The sequence below is a fragment of the Scaptodrosophila lebanonensis genome, unplaced genomic scaffold (assembly GCF_003285725.1).
Source record: "Scaptodrosophila lebanonensis strain 11010-0011.00,11010-0021.00 unplaced genomic scaffold, SlebRS2 tig00000072-arrow-pilon, whole genome shotgun sequence".
Lineage (NCBI taxonomy): Eukaryota > Metazoa > Arthropoda > Insecta > Diptera > Drosophilidae > Scaptodrosophila > Scaptodrosophila lebanonensis.
This window is the reverse complement of record NW_022060558.1, coordinates 6,195,380-6,222,336: the sequence shown is the minus strand read 5'-3', so window position 1 is coordinate 6,222,336 and position 26,957 is coordinate 6,195,380. Positions and strand designations below refer to the sequence as shown.

Sequence of the window (26,957 nt, the reverse complement as noted above, 5' to 3'; positions counted from 1 at the left end):
TGGGGTCGCAGATGCTTCCTTCTGTATGTTACATACTTTGCAGAAACCTAATATACCCTTTTTACCCTACGGGTAGTACAGGGTATAAAAAAAACATAAAGACAAAATTTATATAAATTAAATAAACCAAATTGTAATAAAAAAAACATTTTTTCGATTAATCCTCCTTTTGCATTTTAATTCACATTGAGGCTATGTGTGTCTTTTCACGTCTATGTGTGCAGTAAAAAGTTGGGCCAAGCAGCAACAAAAACAATAGTTGCTGCAACGTTTGGGCAGAGATTACATTTATGGCTATAACTTCCTTTAAAATTGGCTTATCACCATGAAACTTGAACTACGGACACATAAATACTAAAAGGATGTAATGGCCGAATTTCAACAAATTCTCAGAATTTTGGGAATTATCACTAATAGTGGAGGAGAACGAAATTTTTCCAATTAACTTTTGCGTATACATATCAGGCAACTCTGTGCAAAATTTGGTGTCTCCAGGTCTCATAGGTTCTGAGATCTAGGGGTTCATACGGACGGATAGGCAGACATTGCATTGAAGTGCAGCCTGTAATTAGTCACGAATTTAAATTCGTTATACATCTATGATGTATACATACTTGTATAAATGTGGTCAATTCTGAACACATACTAACTAGGATAAGATACCTACCTTTTTGGAACATGGAACATTGCTATTAGCAATTCTACTTACACGTGCTTTGTTGACACGCTGCGGCAGCGGTTTGGGCGGTAGGCGGAAGTGTTGAGTACAATAAAATCGTCCCTGGGGATCGTCACGATCGAAGGCATATCCGCCCATGCGCAAACTCGTATGGCAGTGATGACATTTGAGGCAATTACGATGCAGAACCAGACCTTCAACGGTTGTCTTCTCCATGAGGTAGACAGTTTGTTTGCAGAAGCGGCACTTTTCGGAGGCGGCCTGTTTCTTGAAGGCCAGCGCCACCTTTGAGCTCTAGGGAAATGGACAGTAAGGAATTAGTATGGTGAAGTGGTATGGCAGATTAACACGTAAACATGTACCAACAGGGAATATATATCTATATATATATATACAAATGAGTGTGCAGGTGTATGTGTTTGAGTGTGTATCGGCCTAAGACAAAAGCTCACTATCAACAACACTGTTTGGAACACGTAGGAACTTACAGGCGTCGCACCAAAAACAAATAAACACAAACCCATAAGCAAAAGCAAAAACAAATACCGCATAAACAATAAAAATAATCAACAACGCAAAATTACTCACAGATTTAGGTATGACAGTAGTGTTGGTGTTCGTATTGCCACTAGTCGCATTTTTTTCATCCGAATTTGGTTCATCCTTTTTCCCAAATTGGCCTGCTATGGATGCCACTTTGTTGCGTCCACGTTCACCTACGTCCAGATTGTGTCCCTCTTTAAGCTGCTTGTCCAAAACTTTCAGAGTTTCATCGATTTCCTTAAACTTTTCAGCCTCACGTGAGTCTTGACGCTGCGGCTTGGACATTTTGTGTTGACGTGCTTGGAATTGTTCCTTGCTCCACTTGGGTACTTTTTCACGACCCTTCGGACCGTGTATTTCCGTCTTTTTAGACTGTTCAATCTTTTTCTCAATCTCGCGTACGTTCCAATCACTCGAATCGATTTTGCCAATGGCGCGCATTAAATCTTTGGGTTTCTTATCACTGCTTAGACCACCACGGCCCTGCATACGCTGTTCCATATCCTTGATGCGGTCGCTGAATTGCTCGTCAGCACCGTTACGCGGCATCGCTGAAGGAATGTCGCCGCGTTCGCGATCCTGCGCATCATTTCCGGTTGGCGTTGGGTATATAATAGAATTTGTTTGTTTTTATCGGGTGTCAAGTGTTTGTGTTGGGGCAGGCATTTAGAAAATAGATTGGGTTGGAATTTGTTGAAGAAATCAAAAGATTACGATTTTAATATTTCATTTTTCAGGGTCTTTTGTACATAAACGAAATAACTTAGCAAATCAAATTATAAAATGATCACAAAACAATTAATGCTAAAAGAGTTACGAAAGCGCATTAGTTTAAGACAACTAGGACACGTAAACTACTGCATAATAGGACGTTAAAAGATCTCGGTTGCTTTATATACGAGTATAGACATAAAGCATATCGCAGTAATATTTAAAGTTTGACTCCAACAGAAGATCCACCGATTGTCAGAAAATACGGCAAATATCGATCACCCTCAAAAAGCACTTCCTAAAATCGCAAATACATTATATACTTGTATTATCAAAAAAGTTCTCGTATATATAGGTTTCCATTTACACATTGTTTATCAATGCGAATCTCGTCGATGCGAATTTAGTTTAATTATTTTATTTCATATTAAAAACATATTTGAATCCTAGCAGAAATAGGCGTCAAATTCACCAAGTTTCTTGTTTGTTTTAGGTTTGTTCGACGGGATATTCGATTCCTACTTCTGTTTTGTGCTTTTAGAAAAAAAGGCAAACCTACAAGTATATCTTAAATATATGATTTGCATTATCTGGGTAAGGCATTTATCTATCAACGTATAGTTGACATCACTGCGTTCGTGCGGTTAACCGGACTTAAAGCGCGTTTGTTAGTTTATAGAGAATCAACAACAGCCGGTTAGTGAGATTAGAACTGCGCATTCGTTTATAAACACAAAAGAATGTTCAGCCAAGGGCAAGAAGCTTCGTGCATTCAATTTTCATCTTCGGTTTGAGCGGCGGCAACAACATTGAAAAGCCAACAGACAGTCAATCAATCAACCGAGCAATTGTAACTGAGTAACATTTCGTTGCTTACGGGAAACAGCAGTTTGCGTTCGAGCTCCTTAACGCGATCATTAAAGACGGGCGCCTGCTGGCGATAAAGGAATATCGAGTAATCCTCAAAGGGAGTACCATCTTCGGCAGCTCCCTCGCGCAGCAAATTACCGGCTTGCAGCATCTGCAGGCTTTTGTAGAAATTCTGCGTTTGATGATAACGCGCCTGGCGCCGCTTGCTCATGCGCTCTTGACGATTCTCCTCGATCTCTTTCAAACGCTGCTGACGCTCCTCCTACGCGGCAAAGTCGTGGGTCAACATTTTGACAGATTTGATAAAAACCAGCAGGTACGGATGTATAATTGCAAATATGTTTGATTGTACAAGTAGTTTATGATTTGCTAGGTTTCTTCTTATGATTGAGACATATAACGTAAACTGGGACTAAATGACTAATACTTATAGGTTGGATTAGTATGGTTTTTACACAATGTGATTAAAACGCGACACAATCGACAATGACTTAGGACCACTTGGACACTGATTGAACTGACCTCATTGTATGCGAATGCACTCATGACGTTACTGAGTTCACGAAAGAGAGTTGTTTGTAGTATGAGTTGAACCTTTTTAATGGATTGTTTTGTTTTGTTTTTTTGTTGATATGACAAAAAATTAACAATATTATAATCAATTCAGTCGTGGATGAACAAATGATTGCGTAGAATAACAAGCGATATACATATACTTAGTATATGCAAGAGATTAAAAATAAACATTTGAAAAGTGATCGTATTTCATATACGTTAGACAATTTTCTGTGTAACAGGGCCCATATGTGTTTTACATACATACATGGCAATACTACATGATATTTTATCCAATTCAAGTTTTGATATAGATATATATTTCAGTGAAATTACAATAAATTTTGTATTTGATCACTTTTCAAACCGCAAAAATATGTGCGTGAACCAATCCATGATTACGGTAAAAAATCTACTCACAATGTTGGTCGATTTGTCAGCTTGGCGACGTTTCTTCGATCGTCGTGGCGTTTCATTTTGAGCTGTGAGCAAAAAAGTGAGTGAAATGGAATCAGTTAGTATAAGGTTAAAAAGAACACTTGACAAATTTTTAAAATTTTTCTAATATATAATTTTCTTCATGGCTCTATTAATATATACACGTACATCCCAAATGATTTGAGTGCATATGTATAGTATATTTTTTAACAAGAGAGAACGCTACAGTCGAGCAAGCCCGACAGTGTAATACCCTGTACCCAGGTAAACTTCCGTCACTGAGTTATATGCGCCCATAGCAGCAGCAAAAAGAGGAAGAAGAAGAGCGAACTTGTTGCTGCAGTTTGTGGGGGTTGTACTGTAGAGAATTTGTTTCGCTAATAACTTTTCTCAGAATTGACCGAATTGGATAAAATTTTAAACAACTGTAGACAATTATATATTAATTATGTGTGCAAAGTTTGGTTTAGGTAGCATTTGAAATGTGGACGCTATTGACGAAATTCTGTAGCGGGGGAAGGGGGGGAAAATTAAAAAAAAAAAAATAAACTCGTCCTTACTCGGACCTAGGAGCATCTGGATGCCAACTTTGGTTATTCTAGCTTTTATAGTTTCTGAGATCCTCGCGTTCATCCAGACGGACAGACGGACGGACAGACGGACGGACATGTCTAGATCGATTTCTCTCGTCATGCTGATTCAGAATATATATACTTTATGGGGTCGGAGATGCTTCCTTCTGTATGTTACATACTTTGCACAAACCTAATATACCCTTTTTACCCTACGGGTACAGGGTATAAAAAGTTTAAATGCCACTGAATCTGAATGAGATTCGTCAAGAAGTTGCTAACAACTTTTCCAATGTTTTTTTTTTCTAAAGCTCTTGTTGTAAATACTGCATACTATATGTTCTTGTTTTCGTTTTTTTTTTCAGCTAAATACGATACTTGGCGTGCAAGCTGCCACCTTTGCCACAATGTCAAATAATAAAGACTCGTCCATCACACGCAAATGTACAGTTTTATTTTGTAATACACTTTAAGGCAATTTGGAGTAGCAACTTGCACCCGATTTAAAAAACATCAAGCTTCTGAAATATTGTGTATAATGGTTATCTTCAACAGACCCTGTTGCACATTTGTGCCGATTGCGCCAGCGCCGGTGCTAGCAGCGTTTGTTCCCGCCACATTGGTGTTCATCAACTGCTCGTGGCGCCGCTGACGCTTGACTCGTTCATCGTCCAGCACCGAGCGTCGCTGTACAGTTATAGGTACATCAACGGCATCCTGCATGGGTGACTTGGCCTTTGGCTTCGTGTGCAACAGCTTGGAGAAGTCTGGCTGGGCATGAGCGTGATTGATGCGGTACTTTTGCCGAAGATCGCTGAAATCCATCTTGGGATGCTTGATGTGCGGTATTTCACCACGAAACAGTTCGCAGATCTGGTCCAGATACTGCAACCACACGCGTGACTCGACATCCGTCAACTCTAACGACTGTTTGGCAGTCATAACGCGATCAATGTGCAGTTCACGGTCCAACACGCCGAAAGCCAACTCATTGCACTCCAACGGGCTCATGTCTTTGACTCCTGCCAAATCGACAAGATCGGGTCGGTATCTGTAGATTGAAAATCAAAGAAAGGTTTATAAATGTTGAATTTTTGCGTAGCATTCCCCTTCTATATAATCCCAGTTATATTTTATAAAACCTACCGATTAATGAGGGCGCATAGTACTCTTCCATTCCTGAATATATCTGAAGGCTCTTTGAGTTCAGGGACAAAGCGATGGGCATGGAGTTGCGCACTAATCCAACGTAATAACGTAGCACCTTGTGGCAGAGAGTCTGCAAAAGTGATGACGAAATTAAGACAAATTTAGGCTACTTGTCAGCAGAGCCAAGGCGGAAAAATATAAACAGAAAGTAGCATTTTGTTGTATAAAGAAAAGGCCAAAAAACCTCTTGAAATGTGAAAAACTAATTCATATGATTTTTGAGAAGATTTTCAAGATTGACAAGGCAAAGACTCACCACCACTTCGCCGCTTGCGGCGTCCTGGCGTTTCAACATGCGGTGCGTGTAGCGCATGCGTGTCCATAAAAGTCTGCTCCAGTATTGCTGGATCATCGGTATCAATCAAATGCTTAACTTGCCAGCTGTTTACCGACTCGCGATTGAGGTTCGGATAGCGTGTTGCCGGGTCTACGGTATAGGCGCTAATATCACGTTGTAATGTATCTGGTGTTGTTTGATTTAGAAGCCGGTAGATACTCTCGCGCTGGGCCAAAACACCGAGGGCACTGTTCTGTGGATTAGCCCACAGTTTTATAGCATAAGCCGCATCCATACTACTCAGAAAACCGCGGGCGCAGCCCGATCCCGTGGGCCAGAAGGGTTCCAATAAACTGTCGCCCACCAAGCACTGCAGTAGACGACAGCCCTTTCGCACAAGCACGCGGCAGGACATTTCAGCAGCAAACATAGATGTAAAGTCAAACATGGCTACATCTGGCTTGCCATAGTGATTGACTGCAAATTCAAGATTAAGCATCTGATACTTGGTAGAGAACTCAGCTGCTTCGCGCGCATAGTCATGCAGTTTTTGGGTGTCCACATTGGCAGGCGCCAACAACTCTGCAGGGTCCGCCATATCCTCGATGATGACTCCCTTATCGATAAGGCTGTGCTTCTTAGCCGTCATGACGAAATAATGCGTCTCATCTTTGTAGTACACAATGTTCTCTAAATCAATGCCCGTTCTGCCATAGAGCTCCTTGAAAAAGGCCTGATTGAAAATGAACGCCACGCCACTTATTTCCTCCACCTTAGCCTCCGCCTCGGTTTTCTTGTTTATAAAGTTGGCTGTGATAGCGATGGCCAACTTGCCGCGAAACTCTTTGCGTCGAAAGTCCAGCATGTTTCGCTTTCCATCGGCGCCGACAAGCACATCGAACTCATAGTGCGAGACAGCATGATCGGTTGGCGTAACTGCAGCTTTCCAGCCACTGCCATCGCCGCTGGGCTCAATTGCATGCTCGAATGAGACGCCCTCGTGTATCTCGACCCCTAGAAGTAACGCCACCTTCAGCAGCATACACTGAAGCTGCCTGATGGAAATGTGATCAATCGAACCAGCACAGAACTTTCCATAGAACTTCTTTGCGCCAAGATTTCGCAAATCTGTTATCACAAATGGCCACAGGTGCAACACATTGTTGCGCGTGATGCGATCGCGTTTTTCCAGCACCACCACCTTAGCACCTAGCAATTGCGCCTCAATGGCTGTGCGCAGGCCGCAGGGTCCGGCACCAATGACCAGGACGCGTGTTCCAGCGCAGGCATTAGCTTTGCCATAGACACGATGTGCTGCACGGGCATCGAATTTCTTCCACAGTGCCTGCGCCTTCCACGAACGCACTTTGGCCTTCAGCTTTGGATAGAAATCGTTGAGCGGCGACGGACGCAGTCCCACTGCATCACACATAGCACGATGTAGGGCCAGTATCTGCCGCATTGTCGTCGCCACGCATAGCAGATCGAAGAGTTCGGCCGCCTCCGCAGCGGCCGCATGCTCGGCCATGAGCAACGCCTGCTGTTGTTGCTGCTGCGTTGTCAGCAACTGTTGCTGCTGCTGGTGGTGCCGTTGCTGGCGGCTCATGCTGTAACGAGAATAAAGGCATGTATTAGATAGAACTTAAGAATTTTAAGGCCGACGTAAAAGTGCCAAACGATATTATTTAAAATTTAATGTTAGTATAATTGCCTTTTTGTCAATTTGTTGAACAGCGTGGACAGTGCACTCACACCGCCCCGTTAAACACACACGCACACATATATAAAATTTGCATTAAATTATCTCATTTGTTTTCAGTTCCGTAAATAAATTCAATTTGACATATTTATGATTTACAAGTTCAATGTAAAAATCGCGCCAATCTGTCACCTCGTTTGACGTTCTTTTCTATCAGTTTGATCATCTATTTATAGATATTTTATTTCTTTTCGTGACAAATAAGTTGAACAAGCCCGACAATTAAATATCGTCCCTTTGCCCAAAATAATACAAATTCTGCCGTTGTGATATATATTTTGGTTTTTATAAACGCACACAAAAGAAATAAAATAGTGACACACAATTCACAAAACAGTAAGTAAATAAATAAAACACGAGATCACTAGTTGTGTCAATGGTTTTTGAACATGACATGGCTAGATCGATTGGCTGATCAATAATATATATAGTGCATATGTTCTTTATGGGGTTGGAACGGCTTCCTTTTGCCTGTTACGTACATTTGTGCAAACTACAAGTATACTGTTTATATTCATCTCCAGTACAGAGGGTATATCAATTTAATAAATAAATGTCAATCTATAATCATCTCGACATAAGAAATCAAAATCATATTAATGACTGTGTATCCTTGGAAGTGTGAACTCCTATTTATGTATGTAGATGATGATGAATATTGAAGAATTTCATTTACGTTACTAGGCAAAAAAATTATTTATATCGAAAACAATGTTATCATTACTCATGAATACATATTTTAAAAATGGCTGTTGGAACTATAATAATACTAGAGCTAACCCAATTAGTTATTTTTACACAATAATCTTACATTCGCCACTAAGTTTTGTATTGTATTTTCAGAATTGCCGTTGAATTGAATTGCCATATTTGAAGAGGATCTGCTGTGGTCTAAAGCAGTCTTTAAAGCAGTCTCTGCCAATTTGCATTTAATTTCTTTCTTTGAAATGTCAATTGGAAAGTACACCAAATGGCACCTACAATATTTCAATCAATTAAATTACAAAAAAACTTATAAAGCAAAATTTAATAGTCGGATATAAGCAGCCGGCGGAGATTACTCATACGAGTGACTAATAAAGGCAGTGCTAATGTAGAAAGAAAATGCAGTCACAAAGCGATGAAAGGAAAAGTGCGATTCCATTTTAAAAGGGAGCATACATACTCGTATGTGTAGCACCAACAACTGACAGACTATAAGCCATTAAACGACAGGCAGCAGACAAAGACTAGAGAAATGTCAATAAAGAGGCAAAGTTTATACTATGCTTGAGCTTCCTAATATGAACTCTAGACATGCAACGACCTCCATTGCAGAAGCTCGATTTTAAATGGATGACAATGGACACATTAATTCTATATTTAAATGTGAAGCTATACATGCGAAAATTAACTTCAACATATTAGGTGTTTCTGTTAAAAAAAAAAAAAAAAAAAAACACCGACCGAAACTTGGAATCCACAATTAAAGGATATACAAGGTGATGACAAGCTTGTTAAGTTATCAAGGACTGGCGCTGTGCATGGTATGTCGACTATGTCCAAATACTGGGACGTCTGCTGCTAAAACAGTCATTGCTCCATTTTGTAAGTCGAATGACCCGGAATACAGTCCTGTTGTCGACCCCGGCAGAAGTAAGTGGCGAGTGTATATTAGCTTCATTGCCACCAGCTGCAGGAAACGTGGGCTACTTTATTGCACCGCATAAATACACATACATATAGAAAAACACTTCAGAAATTTGGATTGTAAGCACCGTGTATCAATGCGTTGGTGCAATATCTGCCATGTGACCAAGCGGGATAGACACCTATAGGACCTCGCTGGCAGCATGAGCTCCATCACAAGCCAGCGAATAAATGTTCCGGAATCGGGGCGACAATATATGCTGATCCATTAGCCCAAGTCGCATCATAAGTGGTGATTGACTTGAACAAGTCGACTTGCCTATGGCTGGGGCGCTAACATTTTCTTTCAGAATGTGCTCTACGTAGCTATTTATTTCCTTGCGCAGGTCGGAAATTACAACCTCATTGATGGAGTACCATTGATTCCGACGAATAAAGAAGCCATGAATCTCACCCAATGCAAGTAAATCTCGTACCAACGGCTGGATGCGATCCATTGGAATTTTATACAGATCTGATACTCGTTTTGACACTTCACCCACTGTGGCCGGACGGTTCATGACTTGAAGAGTCTCCAACACAACCGCGCTGTTCTGTTTTCCCAGGCTCAATGGGTCCATTTTTATTTTTAGGGGGTATAAACTTTGTAAAATGAGGATAAGCTGAAAATATGACAACAAATTTGTATGTTTTTTTGGTTTTTCCCTTGCGGTCGAGAAATGGAGTGAACAATTTTTTTTTATTATTCTATTTGTTCCGATGTGAGTGTTTGAGAATTTTCAAGATAAATAAGGCGATTCAAAGTGATGTCAGATAGCTCTGATAGTTCGGAACAAAAATATCAAAGCTTACTCACCATATTATGTTTGTTAGATTGACCCTAATAACTATTTATATGAGAAGGGCTTGTAGAACTAACTAAGTATACTGCATGATTTAAGCCAACCTTTAAGTAACAAGATTTTGAATTCCTTAAATTGCTTTGGGGAAAAAAAGTAATCGAAGAGAAATTACTTATCCAATTATTCTTATTCTCTTCATCAATTTATCACTTTTGCGGCCATTTATTTTAATGTCTTTTTTATTTGATGGATAAAATGAGAAAATTAAATGTTTTCTTTTGACTGGAATTTTTATTTTCAATAGTTCTTTTTTGTGGAAGGGCCTTTTAATAGTTCTTGGTATTGAGGTAGCACGCTGATAATGTCATTCTATATATTAATCTTTTGACTTCATATTGGTGCCTATATATTAATGTTGTTTAATTTATCCAAATAAGTAGAAATGTAGAATGGACCTTAACTTTGACAGTAAGGCTGCTTTTCAGACATTTCCATCAATTGTAGTTGTTATACACAACGTCTAAGTTCTCATCGTGCATTGAAGTTGTACAAGAATTCGAGTGGCGCCACGAAAGTCATAAAACGCGCACGCTCATCGGACGAACAACCATTTGGGCCAAGTCAAGCCCTCCCCCATGGAAGCGAATAAAAATGTAGCAAACGCGCAGCAGGGAAAACAAATGTTTGGCGTAGGGGTTCGGCGACGACCTGACGCTTGCTGAATTGCCAACTGGCTGTCCCACTGCCTCGTTGGGTGACTAGATGCCTGGCTGGCGACTTGGACAAGAACAAATGTTGGGCGACACATTGGGCACAGAACGCATTATGTCATGGCGGTCGATGAGTGGCAAAAAATAAAATTAAACATGAGCATTAAAGTTAAAACAGGACAAAAAGTTAAGCGTGTATTGATTTTCCTTCAGGGGGTCTCTCTCAGTACCATTTTGGGGTTATCTGCTTTGGAACAATGTTTTGTTTGTTGAGGCAGGGAACACGTGCCAGACAACCAACGAGGGTGTAAAATACGCGGCTGCTCATTCGCTGTCTACGGATTTATGTATGTGAAAACAAACTGTTCCTTGTCAATGGGTTTTGGGCCCATGACTCATCATCAGGACGCCCACACAACGCGTTAAGGTCGTCATTATTTGAGTTTAGCCAGAATATGACGTGTAATTAGAATCATTTTGAACATTAGTCACAAGAACCCATGCATATTTGCAATTAATATTTGAGGAATTTTAATTTAATTGAAATTATGCATATGGCTCTTCTAAACCTAGCAAGATCAAGGCCCAAGCTTTTGTGGAATCTGTTTTTTTGCGCTTTCTTTCTGGTTTGTATATATATACATATATATATATATATATATATATATATATAAAATTGCTCGCGTCAAAGCTTTTGGCGTCGGGTTGGTTTCTTTTCACACGCGTTTGCGAACAAACGCCAATCAAATATAAAACAACAAAATATTTATAAACACAACACAAAACTTGGCTAATAGCCAACTAATATAATATATTTCATTTGTCTAATAACATAAATGGGCATTCATTCATAAGCAATCAAACAATTAAAATAAAAACCACAAAATTACGATGCTTACATATGTACCTATGTATGTACATGTTTTCACATTATTTTTTCAAGAGCTTAATATCTCACTTTTTGATTGATTTAGTCACCTGTATGTTTGGTGTTGGGTCTTCTGCTTTTTTACAGTTCGGTTGGCTGTAATTGGCTCTGGTTTGTTTGGTTTTTTGAAATAATAATCTTTTCTTGCACAGTTTATATAACAACTTGGCTTCTTTTAATAATTCGCTGCGTTCGTTGCGCCTCACGAGCAGGCATCGTATTAATGAAGTTCTACCCATGTGGCTCATTCGCTTTTAAATAATTTTTCAATAAAGAAAGATCCCTGTGCCCCTTAACAAAGATACAAAGATTCGATTCTGCAGTCATACTGTCGGATCAGGAAAACAATGAAAATGCAACAACAACCACTGACAGTTCCGAACAACAACAACGACACAGTGTGAACTGTGCTATATAAGGCAAAACAGCGTAGAAGAAAGCACTACACACCCACATACTTGTACATGAACCCACTGAAATTATAGATATTGTATCTACACATACGTCGTACAAATGTTTTCACAATCAACAGCCACAGATAATGTGAGTTATTAGCGCTGTTTACGTTTGCTGCGCCAACAGTGTCGATAAGAAAGCGCCGAAAAAGACAGTGCTCAGTGGGAACTTTCTACATTTACGTCCATATATAGTATGGGTATATGGGTAAAATTTATAAAAAATGTTTGTGCTTCTACTAATGCATGCCTACAAGTCACGTAATTTACCTGCACAAAATTTATATTTGTAATTTTATATAGAAATAAGTAACAAATACGTGCTCACCATTCAGAAAAAACACCTCGAAATCATGTGTAGTAGTTGTTTATAAGAACACTTTAGAGAATTGATTTTCACCAATATTTTGAACACCAACACCACCGAATACACTATCGCCATTTTCTCTAGGTACCCGCCTGATGACACGATTAAATCTATATCTGCATTTCGAATGGTATGATTTTTTGGCGTTAAATACATTTGCACAAACCCAATATATTCTTTAGGTACAGGATATCAAAAAAAATGTACACGTAATGCTCAGGTTTCTTTTATTCAACCCTGTTTACAAACTTCTGGTCACACTCTCGTATATCAATGTACTTGTATGTATGCCGTGAAATTAAATACAAGAGAGAACGCTACAGTCGAGCAAGCCCGACAGTGTAATACCCTGTACCCAGGTAAACTTCCGTCACTGAGTTATATGCGCCCATAGCAGCAGCATAAAGAGGAAGAAGAAGAGCGAACTTGTTGCTGCAGTTTGGGGGGGTTGTACTGGTGAGAATTTGTTTTGCTAATAACTTTTCTTAGAATTGACCGAATTTGATAAAATTTTAAACAACAGTAGATAATTGTATAGAAATTATGTGTGCAAAGTTTGGTTTAGGTAGCATTTGAAATGTGGACGCTATTGACGAAATTCTGTAGCGGGGGAAGGGGGGGGAAATTAAAAAAAAAAAATAAACTCGTCCTTACTCGGACCTAGGAGAATCTGGATGCCAACTTTGGTTATTCTAGCTTTAATAGTTTCCGAGATCCTTGCGTTCATCCAGACGGACGGACAGACGGACGGACGGACGGACATGTCTAGATCGATTTCTCTCGTCATGCTGATCAAGAATATATATACTTTATGGGGTCGGAGATGCTTCCTTCTGTATGTTACATACTTTGCACAAACCTAATATACCCTTTTTGCCCTACGGGTACAGGGTATAAAAAGAAAAGTTCGGTCCTATGACAAAAGGTGTATGATGTAGTGAACTGATTATAATAATAAATTATGATAACAAACTATTCACAACTACGAAAAAATATTGAGCTTCTGATTGATATGTCAATCGATATGAATTGAAATATAGGGACTGTCCAGTTTTCTCCTCCTGTGATATTCATATGGCGTTATCTTTTTACCCTTTCGGGTACAAGGTATAAAATGCCTAATTGGTGCAAGAATTGCAAAGAATATATTAAATATTTGTGAGCACTAGGAACCTAAACGAATTGCTACAGTTTCAAGAAAACAATTTCGAAAATTGTCAACTGTTTTCTAGATTTTCACTTCATAACAGACCTACGTGCACGGGTAGTTCGATGCAAAACATTCTAACACACTGCATTATACAAATACTCAAGTATACATATTATCTTAACTTTTCGTTTATACACTCGCTATTCTTAGAACGGCAAATCGGGTCAGCTAACATTATCAAAAAATACAAACAACAAAAACCAAGCATTTTGGCAGAGAATATAAAAGAGTATGTGAATCAACTATATGCTCTAAAAATAGATATTTAATTGATTTGAGCATTGTGTTACACAATACATATTTAATGCAAAATCAATATCTTTGTCATACCGCATCCAAATACATAATAAATACTATTTTTCCCACTACAGACTCGACGTTTTAATTTTCTCTTGGAGAGAAACATGTTTGCTGTGCTAGCCCGCTTACCACGCCCACTTATCCTCTAAAAGGGCTGGCATCATTTGCTGCTGCGTTCGCACAATGAAAGACAAGCACACACCCCCGTCAGGACTGAAGCTCAAGTGTTAATACACAGTTTTAGCCTGGTTTAAGCTTTATATCACATACGTTTTTATGTAGGTGCATGCCTTATAGAATAGAGATGGGGCCATTGTATGGTTGCGACATAAACAAAGCGTTGTTTGGGTTCACCTCTGGATTGCAAAAAATATGCACGGATGCAAATAGTAATAAATTTTTAGTATTTCGATTTTGTATACCTTGAATCCGATAGATGAAATAGGCGGTTTAAATTATATATCTATATTCTGTACATGAAATGTATTTGTTGAAAAATGTAACAGGCACAAAGAATTTATATTTTTGATCATCATGATAAGTCGATCCAACCTTGTCTGTCTGTCCGACCGCATGGTCAACTATATGTCAGGGGACAAACGGAGGTAAAATCGATCAACATATTTTTTAATTTTTCGAATTTCTCTAATTATTCTATACACATGTACAGAGTATTTTAATGTCGAGACCCTCGACTTAAGTTTCTCCACTTTTTTTTCTGATATTATAATTGAATGTTAAGTTTTACCAGCATGAATGCAGGTACAACAGTTTTGCGCATAGCACTAGAGCAAAAATTGTTCTCTAAAATGATGGACTCATCCATAAACCAGGCACTTTAGGCGGGCGGGCATGTCAAGACCGAATTTTTTCGGCTAAGAATATCTATACTTTATGGGGACGCAGATGCTTTCTTCTCCTTGTTACTTTGCAAAAACTAATAAGCCCTTCCTACCCAGGGAAAAAAACTGTATTTGATAGTGATAGTGTTTGTGATATTTTATACAATCACGCGGCCATCCCTGGCAAAAAATGAATGCAAACAAAACATCATGGCTGGGTGTGCCTTTCGGAAATTTACATACCATAGTGTTTCATATGCACCACGAATTCGGGCAAAGAAAAGCCTTTTTCACTGAACGTAAATTGCAAACCACATTTAGTAACAATTTGCATAAATTGACCGGATTAGTCGTTTTGGGCCTATTCATTTTTAAAATATAATTTGCGTGTCGCTGCACTTACTTGTTTTAGTCGTTAACACGGTCGTGTGGATCTGTCATATATGCGGCACTAACTGTAAATAGAAAAAAGCAATCTTAGTTAAAAAGGTAGAAAGAGCTGCATACTATATGTAGATACATATGTATGTATGTAAATACGAATATATGCTATTAAACGTTAATTAATTTGCGTATGTTCACACCATTTTCGAAATATTGCTGCCGGCTGCAATGCCATTTCAATGTGAAGGCCAATTAATGATAAAGGCGGCAACAAGCTTAATTGACCGACCATATGCGGAATATATCAAGTGGGTTGGCCCAACGGCCAAACTATGCTTAGCATACAACATTTATAAATGTCTCTTTTTCTTGGCTTGTGGCCGTTTTCAGGTTTTTGTTTCTATTTCGTCGTGTGGGTGCGGAGACAATTCATGAGCCACATTGATCAACGCAAAACAGAAATACATGTGTACATACTTGTATGTACTATACATCACCATGGGCGACTGTCCATGTAGTGGCGAAAGCACCAGCACATGATGTCAGCACACTACACTAATATCCCCTCAAAAATTATGAGCAATTGTTAAGCAAATAGAAGAAAACGATACAGTCGAGCAAGCCCGACCGCGAAATATCCTGTACCCACTGCAACAAAAAAAAGGACTAAATTAAATATATTTTTTTTAAATTAATTAAAAACAGTAATGGAATGTTAGAATCTAGTGGGATCAACTCTTAAATACCCTATACCTACTCCTAAAATTAAATTTAATAAAGTTCAATACATTCATGTGCAGTACAGAATTAAATCAAAGCAGAAAGAACAGCAGCTACGCACATGGCTATATCGACTCGCCTTGTCGTACTGATTAAGAATATATATACTTTTGGGAGTCTGTCTCTCCTTCTGTGTGTTACATACATTCGCACTAACTAATATAGATTTTATCCTAGTCATAATTATAAACAAAATACCACGCCTGCTTTTAGTTGTTAGATACATTCGTATAACCTAGTATAACCTATTATTCCTGGGTATAGGGTTTAATAATGTGTAGTAAGGTGGTAAATAATTGCGTTGGTCAATTTAAGATTACGCATTTGTTATAATTATTATGAAATGTTAACTTAAAGTAGTAACTAGTAAGCTAACATATTGATAGTCATGACTGCCAGTGTCTTCATGTGGTTGGGTACATTGTACGATGATAACTTAAATTTAAATGTCTACATTTTATTTATTAAGATCTTAAGTAGTGCTAACGTATTTAAAGTACGATTTGAGCTAAGGATGTGGCATTTGAGGTCGCCGGTATCTGTGGTTGGAGAAGGATGGGCAGGACTAAAAATATGGTGCATGTTGTTTATGGAACTATGACAAAGTTGGAAAGCTTTTTCTATTGTCGGATCGATGTAGTGTTGTGCCCCAATCTAAGTGTTGTACATTTTATTTGGTCGAGTTATTTTCAGGCTTGGTACTTTCTTAGACTCGATAGTTTAAAGTATTGTGTGACAGAATTTGATTTCTGTTTACTTTGTATGTACCTAGATAGTGAATATTGTTTAAGGTGCTGACTTTTGTCCACTTTGAAAACGTTCGACTGTCACTGGGCTGGTTGCGATGCCCATATATGTATGTACGTACTTGTACTCCACGCCTCCTTCGGCCTGTTACATTTTTCACTTTGCACATACCCAATATATATCTTGTACATTTCAGGAAAAGAGAATACAATAGTTGTTGTGTACGTTTGCAATGGCGATTATGGCTGAGAGATTATCATAGAAAAGTGTGTGGCTTTCTGGTTTATTTATACATATCATCAAAATGATATACATTTTGTTGCTTTGACAATCGGTTATATTTCACCAGAGAAAACTGTTGAATAATGGGTGGAATGCCGATTTGAAATGGGCTGGCTTTGGTTGCGAAGCCAAATCCTGTGGATAATTGAGAACTTTTTGTAAAAACACCCAGATTCCAAAAGGAATTTTTGATGGTGTTTTCTATTATATGTTGTCAGACTGTACAGCCTGCATTCAAAAATATATAATCACAAAAAACATATAAAAAACGCAATTAAAGCCGATGAAGCACCTGTCTCAAATTTGTTAGTAGTTTCCACATTCTTTTTCACTATAACCTCTCTAAAATGTATTCAAAGGCAGTACAGACTCGAGACTTGGTCATAAAAAGCTGCAGTAAAAGTAAACTTCAAAAACAAACAACAAACAGCGCCTGCAACCTCGACCACACTAACAACAACGATGATGCCGACGACGACGGCAACAACAAGAAATTGCAACTGCGAAAAATGCGCGCCAAAGTCGTTTTTCACCCAAATGCAGTCAGCGCACGAAAATGGCATTAAAGTCAGACCAATGGCGACGAATAAAACACGCTGCCAAAGCCCAAAAAGCACAAAACCTATCACAAAAGCATCAGCAACAGCAACCACAACAATAACAGCATTGTACCGCAAGGCAACAAGAAAGAGCTGCGAGTCAGGTAAGCGCACTTGGCCAAATAGCTGCTCGGTAGCCGCAAAATCACGTGGCCAACAACAACGACAACTAACAGTCAAAAGGCAGCACTGCGACTGCGCGTCGTCGCCGTCGCCACAGCGTCTTGTTTGGCAGGCAGTTGGTTGCAATGTTGCAATGAATGAAATTAGACGTTGCCATGGCACCAGGAAGGAGCAAGGGGGAGTGGGGGGCCAAATAGTTAGAAATACTTGCACCTAGAGTTTTGGCCAACTACAAACGAGTTGTGGCAAAGTTGGCCAAGTGTGCAATGGCAAGTGTTCAGTTATTTTTATATGCACTGCTACGGTGGCAATAGCAACAACAGCAACAACAACAATGACAAGTGGAAATAAGACTACAAGTATGATAGAAATATGAATGCAAACGCGAGGGCGGGCGAGCGGTCGGTTGTACGGTTAGGAGGACAGGCCGGAGAGGCGCCCCCTCTATAGGGCTAGTCATGAAAATTGCCTTCCAGTTGGCAAAGCGAGCATTCGCCTTAAGGAAATCCAACTGGCGGCCAACACCGCGCCGCTTTCACTTGCGCCACCAAAGCATGCGGTTGTGTTTGCTGTTGGGTTTACTTCGCATCCAAAACGTGTTTGCTTTACTCTTTGAACAGGCTCGTAACTTGTTGGCCTGCCTGCTGGCCAACTTGTTGTTGTGCCATTGTTGTTGTTGTGTTTGGCACAATAAAGCCCAGCAACATAATCACATCTAATGGGTCAAGTGGACAGTGGATACAACAGCGATTTTTGTTATCTTAGTTCTAACAAAATGTATGCAATTTAATAACACGGCACATGCCAAATTATAATTTGAAATTTTTAGCAAATTTGAAATACTTGTAAAACCACATACTACAACTATATACTACTGTAAACATATAATACCCTATACGCCCTGAAATCCAGCGGATGGTTCTTCTTCTTATTAATAAGTTGGCGGCACTATCACTGTCAGCTGTGTCAAGTGTCGCCCGATTTTCTTCATTGTATACATAGTACTATATACTATACTATATCTGCAATTTTGCAACGGTTAAATTTTGTGTAAAGAATGGAAAACTGTAGCAAATGGTTCAGCGCGAATGTTGTAGAAGGTTTTCTAATCTGTCAAAAACACACTTTAATTTAATTGAATTATTTATTTATTCATTATTATTAGAGAAGAATACTTAATTCTTATTAAGAAATACCTATGTAGGAGCAAAATAATAAATAATAAATCTCCAAACCGGTGGGTTCAGGTGCCAGTCCGGCAAGCTATGGTCAACACAATTTTGAGAGAACTTTTGTGCTTTGTGAAAAATCTCTTTTGGTTCGTGACGATTTCGCTAAGAACATTTTTCCACAACTTCAAGTAACATATTCGACTAATTTAGTTCCGTAGGACTTCTGGTTATTTGATAGGATTAGGGAGATTGAAGCCAAATCTAGGAAGATACTGAATACTATTCCAGAAAACGATTTTTGCTTTGAGGATTGGAAAACGCATTGGCATATGTGCAATGCATTAACAGGGAATTACTTTAGAGGTGATAATATAAATGTTAATGAACAAATTAAAAGTTATAACCATAAGTCCGGATCATATTTGTATGCAGTAGAACATGTGTGAATGTAAATTTAAAAACGAATGGTCCGCCAATATTGGACAAGCAGGAAATGATTGATCGGGGTAGAAAAAGCTGGTTGAATACTTATGTTTTGAAAGTATTTTTGAATGCTTTAAGTGTCTGAAGAGTTCAAGATTAGTATTATTTTTATGAAATGTTAAGAGAACTAAGAGAAGACAAAGGAAAAAGCTCATATACGTAACTTAAGCAACAGCATGCGGTCGCTACTAATTCAGACCACATTGTACGGCATACGAGTAATTACACGGCGGCCTATCTATGCGCAATGCCATAGCAGTGCATCTTTGACCTTAAACACCTTTTAAAGTTAGATAGGAAGGCGTAAAAGCAAAAACGGACATCCAAACACAAAACCAGTTTAGTCTCTTTTTTCAGTTGCGAATTTCTTAGATAGTCAGTCATTTGCTGTTCCCAATATCTGCGTCAGGGCGGGAAAATATTTATAGATGACATCAGTGTGTGTGTGTGCGCGTGTATGTGTGAGTGCAACCTTATCGCCAGGAAATTAAATGAAACAGATAAACGCAGGCACTGCACTATAATCAATGTTTTTATGCAACAACAACATTGACCTCCAGTGGCTTAATCAGCGACGTCATCAGCGGGCAACAACACCAACCTACATAAATTTGATTAGGGGACCCGCACACACGCACAAACACACACACTGTAGTAATTAACATCTAAGCGGCGATAAATGAAATTAGCTTTTGTAAAGCGCATGAAGGCAGAGCCGGCTACGAGACAGTGGTGTAAAACGACTTATGGGTGGGGACAAAATTATATATGTACAACGCGGCGCATTAAATATTTCATTAAAGAACAAAATACCTACACTAATTATGATTTTATTGAATTTTATATTTTTATGTAATATGTAGAAATTGCTTCAAAGGCATTTTTATGGTTTTTTATTCCGGCCATTTCAAATAATGTAAACTTTTGAATTTAATTGTGTTTCTATAAGAGTACAATTGACGAAATCCAAAAACGGGTTTAAAGTTTATATGGACTCATCATCAGGGAACGACAGTATTGTCCAACAACGGATACTAAATATCCGTTGCACTGTGCAAGTCCACTTGTACCATTTGCCTCGCCCGGCTTCATACGTACAACATTTTAATTACACTTTCCGCGAGAGTTCGTTATTGTCAGCGACACGACCATGATTCGGGTTGATAGGAGTGTCAGAAGTCAAGTCTAGAATGCTTATTGAACTTAAACTCATTGTACTTCCCACTTGCAACATCCATCATATTAAGCAGCTACAAAATAGTTAACACACTCGACCTCCAACATGTCGGAGTTGATCCTGAAAGCAGCTTTTTGATAACGCCTTCCGATTTGTGTGAGCTCTGAATATACACAGAAGTGCCTGCAATGTGATTTAAGAACACAACGCTGCATATAGCCGAAGAGGATATCTTGGTGTTGTACTTGAAAAAGACTCACCCTAACCAAATGCAGGATGAAAATGGCCAGGCTCAATTAGAAGTTGGGCCAAAAAAGTAAGCTCGGTCTATGATGAAATGGTGGATGAGATGGTGGATATGTCAATCTTCCAACATTGAAGATGAACCACTTAAATAAAGAGAGAACTTCTCTCGGCACATCTTTGATATCGGATAATTTGTAAATTGGAACTTTGAGAATGTTGTTGTCATGGTGTTGCAGTACTCATGGGTCGGGAGCGTAGATTACGTCTGACCAAAGGCAAAAATTCTTTGTAGTGAAAATTATGAAGCCATGAAGGAATAGCGTTTTTATTGTGAGGTGCAAATAGTTTCGGCGCAGACAAAAATAACTTTTTAGCTCGTTTTATTTAATTTTACTTAACTTTTTTTTAAAGAAAGTTGTCTATTTGGCCCGCAGCTGGCAAGCACGCGAGTGAAGAGGCCCGAAGTGAAAAATTGCCATTTTCACGCGTTGTCCCCCAACGGGCTCAATGACGTTGCAGCCATGTTGCTTTGGCTCGCTTTGACGTCTTTATGCAATTTGTAATGAGCCACGAGGAAAGCGGAGGGGCACAGGCACCTCAAAGTGTCACCCAGGCTCAACGACCAGACCAGAGGCAGGGTTCGAAGTCAAGTCCGTGCGTGAAAAGCGACTATTAAAATGTATCTTTGAAACAGTGCTTGCTGAGTGTGCGACTGGACTGAGTGTGCGACTGGACTGTGTGTGCTTGGGTGTACGAGTATTTTGGCGATGAACTGCTTTGCGCCTATTTTTAGTGCGTTAGTTTTGCAACTTAAGGTTGGCCATGAAACGAATGAGCATGAGCATATTTTTTAGTTTGCTTTTGTTTTTGTTGCATGTGTGGCAAGCCTCTCAGGTGAAAGTATTTAATTATCCGTCTGCCGGCTATGACAACAGCAGCAGCAACTACAGCTACAACACATGACAAATTTTTGTGCGCATTTTTATGGCGCCGAACAACAAGATGAATTACAACAAGTCGTTTGAAACAAATCCTTGGAAATGTCACGTTGTATTTGAAAAATGTGCTTTGGTGGCGCCTTTTAAGTAAAAATATTCATTAAAATAACCACAGCTCATAAAAGTCCAGGCAGGAAAATATTTAGCAGCTGTCAAGACCAAATTGGGCGGCTTTCGTTTAATGGCAAGGCAAACGTGTGTCCATATATACTGTATGTACTTATTATGTTATATACTTGGGATTAGCCAAACGCTATACATATATTAAAATTACTAAAGCAAACAATTCAACAATCTGTCCGAGCTGAAGTCCCATGTGCATTCCATCACCATGTGAAGTGGAGCCACCCATATGCGTGTTTATTTGTTTGATCAAGTTTATTTGTTAAACATTTCACATGTTGGGCAGAACAACAAATGGTTGCATATTTGAGCATTGGTCAAAATAATAAAAACGCCACTTGCTCGACCAGGGCGGGGCTGTTGTCTGTTTATTTGTCAATAGACGTCCGTCAAGCACAACAGAAGGCAAATTTCGCTTTCAAATCAAAGAAAGAATTGTGGGACAGCTTAAGCGTCATTTTGGTGAACAACTTTGTCATGAAAGTGAATAGTGGCGAGATCTAGGCACTGCATTGCCTCATCTTAGTTGCATACCCAGCCGAGCAAATGCGTATTTTCCAAAGTAAATAATAATTGTGCCGTAATTAAGATACTGACATATGTACGAGTATGTTCACACAACTAGGTATGGCAGCATTTAGCGGCATGATCATGTGGTTACAAACAGACGCCGCTTGCCTCTGCCATTGAATCTTAAAGCTAGATTCAGTCATCATTCCCGGATCGTATGAATTATGCATTTCTTTCTAAGTATTTAAACTACAAATATAATTATTTCTTTAAACAATGATACGTGCCTGCTTTAAGCTAAATGCAGCGATTAAAAGAGGCAAAACACGAAACCATTACAAACCATTTCCAATACAAAATATATATACAGCTGTGCTCAAAATAATAGTAGCGCTATTTCAAAAATATAGTTCGATCAAAAATTGTATAAAAAGGTGTTTTAACTTAAAATAATTGTTATTATCAAGTATAGTATATTAACAAGTAAATCATAAAGAAATAACAACAAATTCAGGTACTATAACAATTGAAATATTTTTGTTTACAAAACTTCATTAATTAGGTCGATCAAAACAGTTGTTGGGCTCTTATTTGTCCCAACTGATACAAATAATACGGGTAATATTCAAATTAGGACTTTCTAAATAATATTAGTACTTCATAGCATAGCCTTTGTTTGCAAGAACTGCAGCACATACTCCAACTTCCTTTTTCATACTACACCATAAATTATCAATCGGGTTGAGATCTAGCATACTGACGAGACCCAGTTCAACCATTAAGCACGATTTTCGATTCATCTGACCATAAAATGATTTTCCATTTCTGCACTGTCCAATCAATGTGGTCTTGGGCAAATTTATTTCGCTTGGCAAGATGTTTTTTGTGAGAAATATATTTTGCAGTAGGCATCTCCGTATTGTTTGTGTGCTTGTATTGATATTTAATCCATCTCTTATGTTTGTAGAGCTCGCAAATGGGTTCTGCCTAGAATATCTCACTATACGGCACCAATTTTTCAGGCATAATTTAAATTTTATAGGTTTACATACTATATTTTGAACTTCATTGTAAGTTTTTCACTCAGATATCAATTTTTGAATGAGTGCACGTCGTTCAGGAGTGAGTGTTTGTCTCTATCCATATCAGAAAAAAATAGTTGAAATGTTTATTGGAAACTATTGTAAACTATTTAAAAATAATAGAATTAACTATTTGCAACTTTTGGTAAGCTTAAGGAGAGACAAACTTAATAAGTTTAGTTATACATAGTTATAGTTTCGTTATGTTTGTCCAAGCACATACTGTAAGTATGAGATATTTTTATTTAATTTGGTTCTGTACAATTTCCTGAACTGAGGTTTTCAACACTGGTCTACTCAAGTCAATCTGTTCACTAATGACAAAGTTATTCAATATTTACATACCGACATAAAAGATGGCCCACCCTGTACTATTATTTTGAGCGCGTAGAAAAAGGACTAGCTGTGGTAAATGCAAATAACAACAACAAATGCACAAAAAGATAAGGTAACGGGACATTTTATTGTGCTCTTGTTGTAGATTACATGAGTAGAAAGAAATAATTAAAATGCAAGGAAACACAAAAATACGAACGGTAAGATGTAGTGAAGAGTATCACTACTACTTGTATTACTTTGAGCACAACTGTGTATAAGATAGTAACTTACATATTCTAACAATACTTTGATCGGAAATAGTCACATAGTGATGTGCAAAAAATCAATACTTATATTGTACTCATTACTTTATCAACGGCGACTTCAACCAATATTTATTTATCGGTTAAATGGAACACAAAAATATAAAAATCTATATTATAATATTAAACAAACAACTTATATTTGCAGCTACTATGGGTTGGAATTTCCTGTGTACTGTTTTATAGAAACATTTCCACAAAAATAATAAAACCATAAAAGACCAAACCATTCATATTTCATAATATTAACCAATATGGTTGAAAATTATATAGACGGGAAAAATAATCTAAAACATTTCAAATCAAACAAGTTTAAAGGTGTTATTAACGCTTTCTCATACCTGTAAACATTTTTTATTCGAAAGTAAAACATTCGCAATGTAATTAAATAACACCGAGAAATATTTTTAATTTCGATGTTTTTGTTTTTTCGACATTTCTGTGCGCGACGCCCGAGCCGTTGCATCTTTAAATACATTTTCCTCACATTGTGGTGCACTGCTGTTGTGGAAAACGTCGAACGTATAATGCCACTGAATTAAGAGAAAAGCTCTAACAATTGTTGAATACTCGTACAACATTCATATGGCTTGTGTAAAACAATTTCATTTGTAGTTAGCTAGCACCAAAAATTTACACAATCGTCGGCGCTGCAACGGTTTCGGTCTTCTGGGCGCTAATTGAGTGAGCACACGCCACTCAGAGAGCTGCAGATACTCTTGCGAAAATGCAGCCCAAGACACATCGAGGTGGGTTCGAAAAATATTTGAAGTTTTTCTTTAATCAATCCTGATCAATTTAATGTGCTCTATGCTGAACATTCCCAATAGATTCTTTGGCCTTGGGGATAAGACTAGTGGTCCACTGTACCTAAAAAATTAAACGAAGCAGAAACCCATAAAATATCACTGTCAACATTATACATTAATTTGTAAGCTGTTCACGTTGTTGCTAAAAATTCAAGAATTTTGGTACACTTCAAATCGGTATTAACTTCATTCAACTACAAGCTTTGAAATTCTATTTAATTCAGCCTTAATATATACAAAAGAAACATTTAAAAGCCAGGCAAGCCATTTTCATCAGCGGCATTTCAACTTGTCCATGTGTTAATTGGTTATGTGTTTAAATGGAAAACAAATCATTATTATCCTATTAAATGAAGTTGAAGTCCACCGATTTCCTCTTCAAAATGAGATGCGAATTCATGAAGGACTCAATACATGGTTCCTCAAAAATTGATAGTTCGACGTATCTATACGAGGATTGCCATCTTGAACTTCTGAACGGACTTCTTAAATTTTCACCACATTATTCCACTTAAACAAATAAATTTATTATAAAAACCAAAACAAAAATGATTGAAAATGAATAATAAAATTAAATATAAATAAATAAATAAAATAATAAATAAAATTACAATAATCTCATATAACTAATCGATTACTAAAGAAAACGGAGGAAACGGAGTCAGAGATTTTCCCAGAGATGGTTACAGAGACACGCTATTAGTTTGTAGAGAATTCGTTTGAGAGAGAAAGATCAATTTAAATTGAAGAATTAGTTGTGCATCTTTTATATTGTTCATAGTAGGACTATAGACTTATCTGCACTATATATAAAAAATCAAAAATATTTCGAAAAACGATTAAGTTATAAATATACCTCGTTGGTGTTATATTTATAAAGAAAAAATATGCGTGGATGTATATCTATAGTTATACTGTAAAACTCATACTAGCACACAACTTGAAAATGATTACAGTTCAATTTTTTGTATTAAACAAGTAAAAAAGCTAAAGTCGGGTGTCCCGACTTTGAAATACTCTGTACATATGTTTACAATAATTATAGAAAATAAAAAAAATTAAGAAAATAAAAAAAAAAATTTGATCGATTTTACCTCTCTCGGTATTCGAACTCACGTAAAGGGTGTATAATTGCACATTTACATAGCAATTGCGTCTGTGTGAGTGTATGTATGCCTATGCGCATCAATTCGTGTCTGTGTAAGCATTTTCGCAGTCAACCAAACAGCAACATCAACAACAGCCGCGGGCAGCGCTTGAGCAGCGCTGCATCAGCAAATATATTTATGGCTATAACTTCTTGTTAAATCGGTCTATCATAATGAAATTTGGCATACGGACACATAATAACCAACTGGGGGTATTTCCAAAATTTTAGTTCGAAATTCCAAGAATTACGGGAGTTACGATTTGCGGGGTAGAGGGGGGAGGGAGGGGAATTCCAAAATATACATTTTCTGCGTATTCACATAAGGCATCTGGGACTAAAATTTGGTGTTCCTAGGTCTTATAGTCTCCGAGATATAGGCGATTATACGAATGGAAAATCGGGAAAACCCCCATAGGGGGGAAGTGGGGGGGAAAATCAAAAAAATAAAACAAACTCGTATAGAATACACACATAACGCATCTTTGTGCAAAATTTGGTGTCTCTATCTCTTATAGTCTCTGAGATCTAGGTGTTCATACGGACGAACAGACGGACAGACAGGGCTAGATCGACTCGTCTCGTCATGCTGATCAAGAATATATATACTTTGTGGGGTCTGCCACGCCTCCTTCTGCCTGTTACATTTTTCAGCTCCCGCAAACCTAATATACTTCTGTACATTTCATGTACAGAGTATAAAAATTGTTATTGTTGTTTGAATGTTTCCGAAATAATTTCAGAGTAAACAAGCTCAA

The 26,957-nt window shown here is 38.1% G+C and overlaps 2 protein-coding genes across 4 annotated transcripts in view; both read right to left on the bottom strand.

Annotated features, from left to right (window-relative positions):
• The window catches only part of LOC115625087 (F-actin-monooxygenase Mical), a 63,710-nt gene that overhangs the window by 16,110 nt on the left and 20,643 nt on the right, over positions 1 to 26,957 (bottom strand). For 2 of the 3 annotated variants that reach the window (XM_030519983.1, XM_030519985.1), the window contains 8 exons: positions 15,300 to 15,351; positions 5,834 to 7,461; positions 5,515 to 5,647; positions 4,926 to 5,419; positions 3,779 to 3,840; positions 2,811 to 3,065; positions 1,268 to 1,801; positions 710 to 973 (listed from right to left, as the gene is read on the bottom strand). In XM_030519983.1, the coding sequence (XP_030375843.1) occupies positions 710 to 973; positions 1,268 to 1,801; positions 2,811 to 3,065; positions 3,779 to 3,840; positions 4,926 to 5,419; positions 5,515 to 5,647; positions 5,834 to 7,460 (3,369 nt within the window). In that variant the 5' untranslated portion in view covers position 7,461; positions 15,300 to 15,351. Of the gene's footprint in view, positions 1 to 709; positions 974 to 1,267; positions 1,802 to 2,810; positions 3,066 to 3,778; positions 3,841 to 4,925; positions 5,420 to 5,514; positions 5,648 to 5,833; positions 7,462 to 7,565; positions 7,708 to 15,299; positions 15,352 to 26,957 lie in introns of those variants that run through there. The other variant, XM_030519984.1, reaches the window with a different exon arrangement.
• On the bottom strand, positions 9,267 to 10,011 carry LOC115625090. Its single transcript, XM_030519989.1, has one exon. The coding sequence runs from the start codon at positions 9,860 to 9,862 to the stop codon at positions 9,425 to 9,427; it is 438 nt and encodes a 145-aa protein (XP_030375849.1). The 5' UTR covers positions 9,863 to 10,011; the 3' UTR covers positions 9,267 to 9,424.

Excerpts from the sequence above, each read along its gene's own strand:
- LOC115625090 (XM_030519989.1), bottom strand. The coding sequence starts at position 9,862 with ATGGACCCATTGAGCCTGGGAAAACAGAACAGCGCGGTTGTGTTGGAG.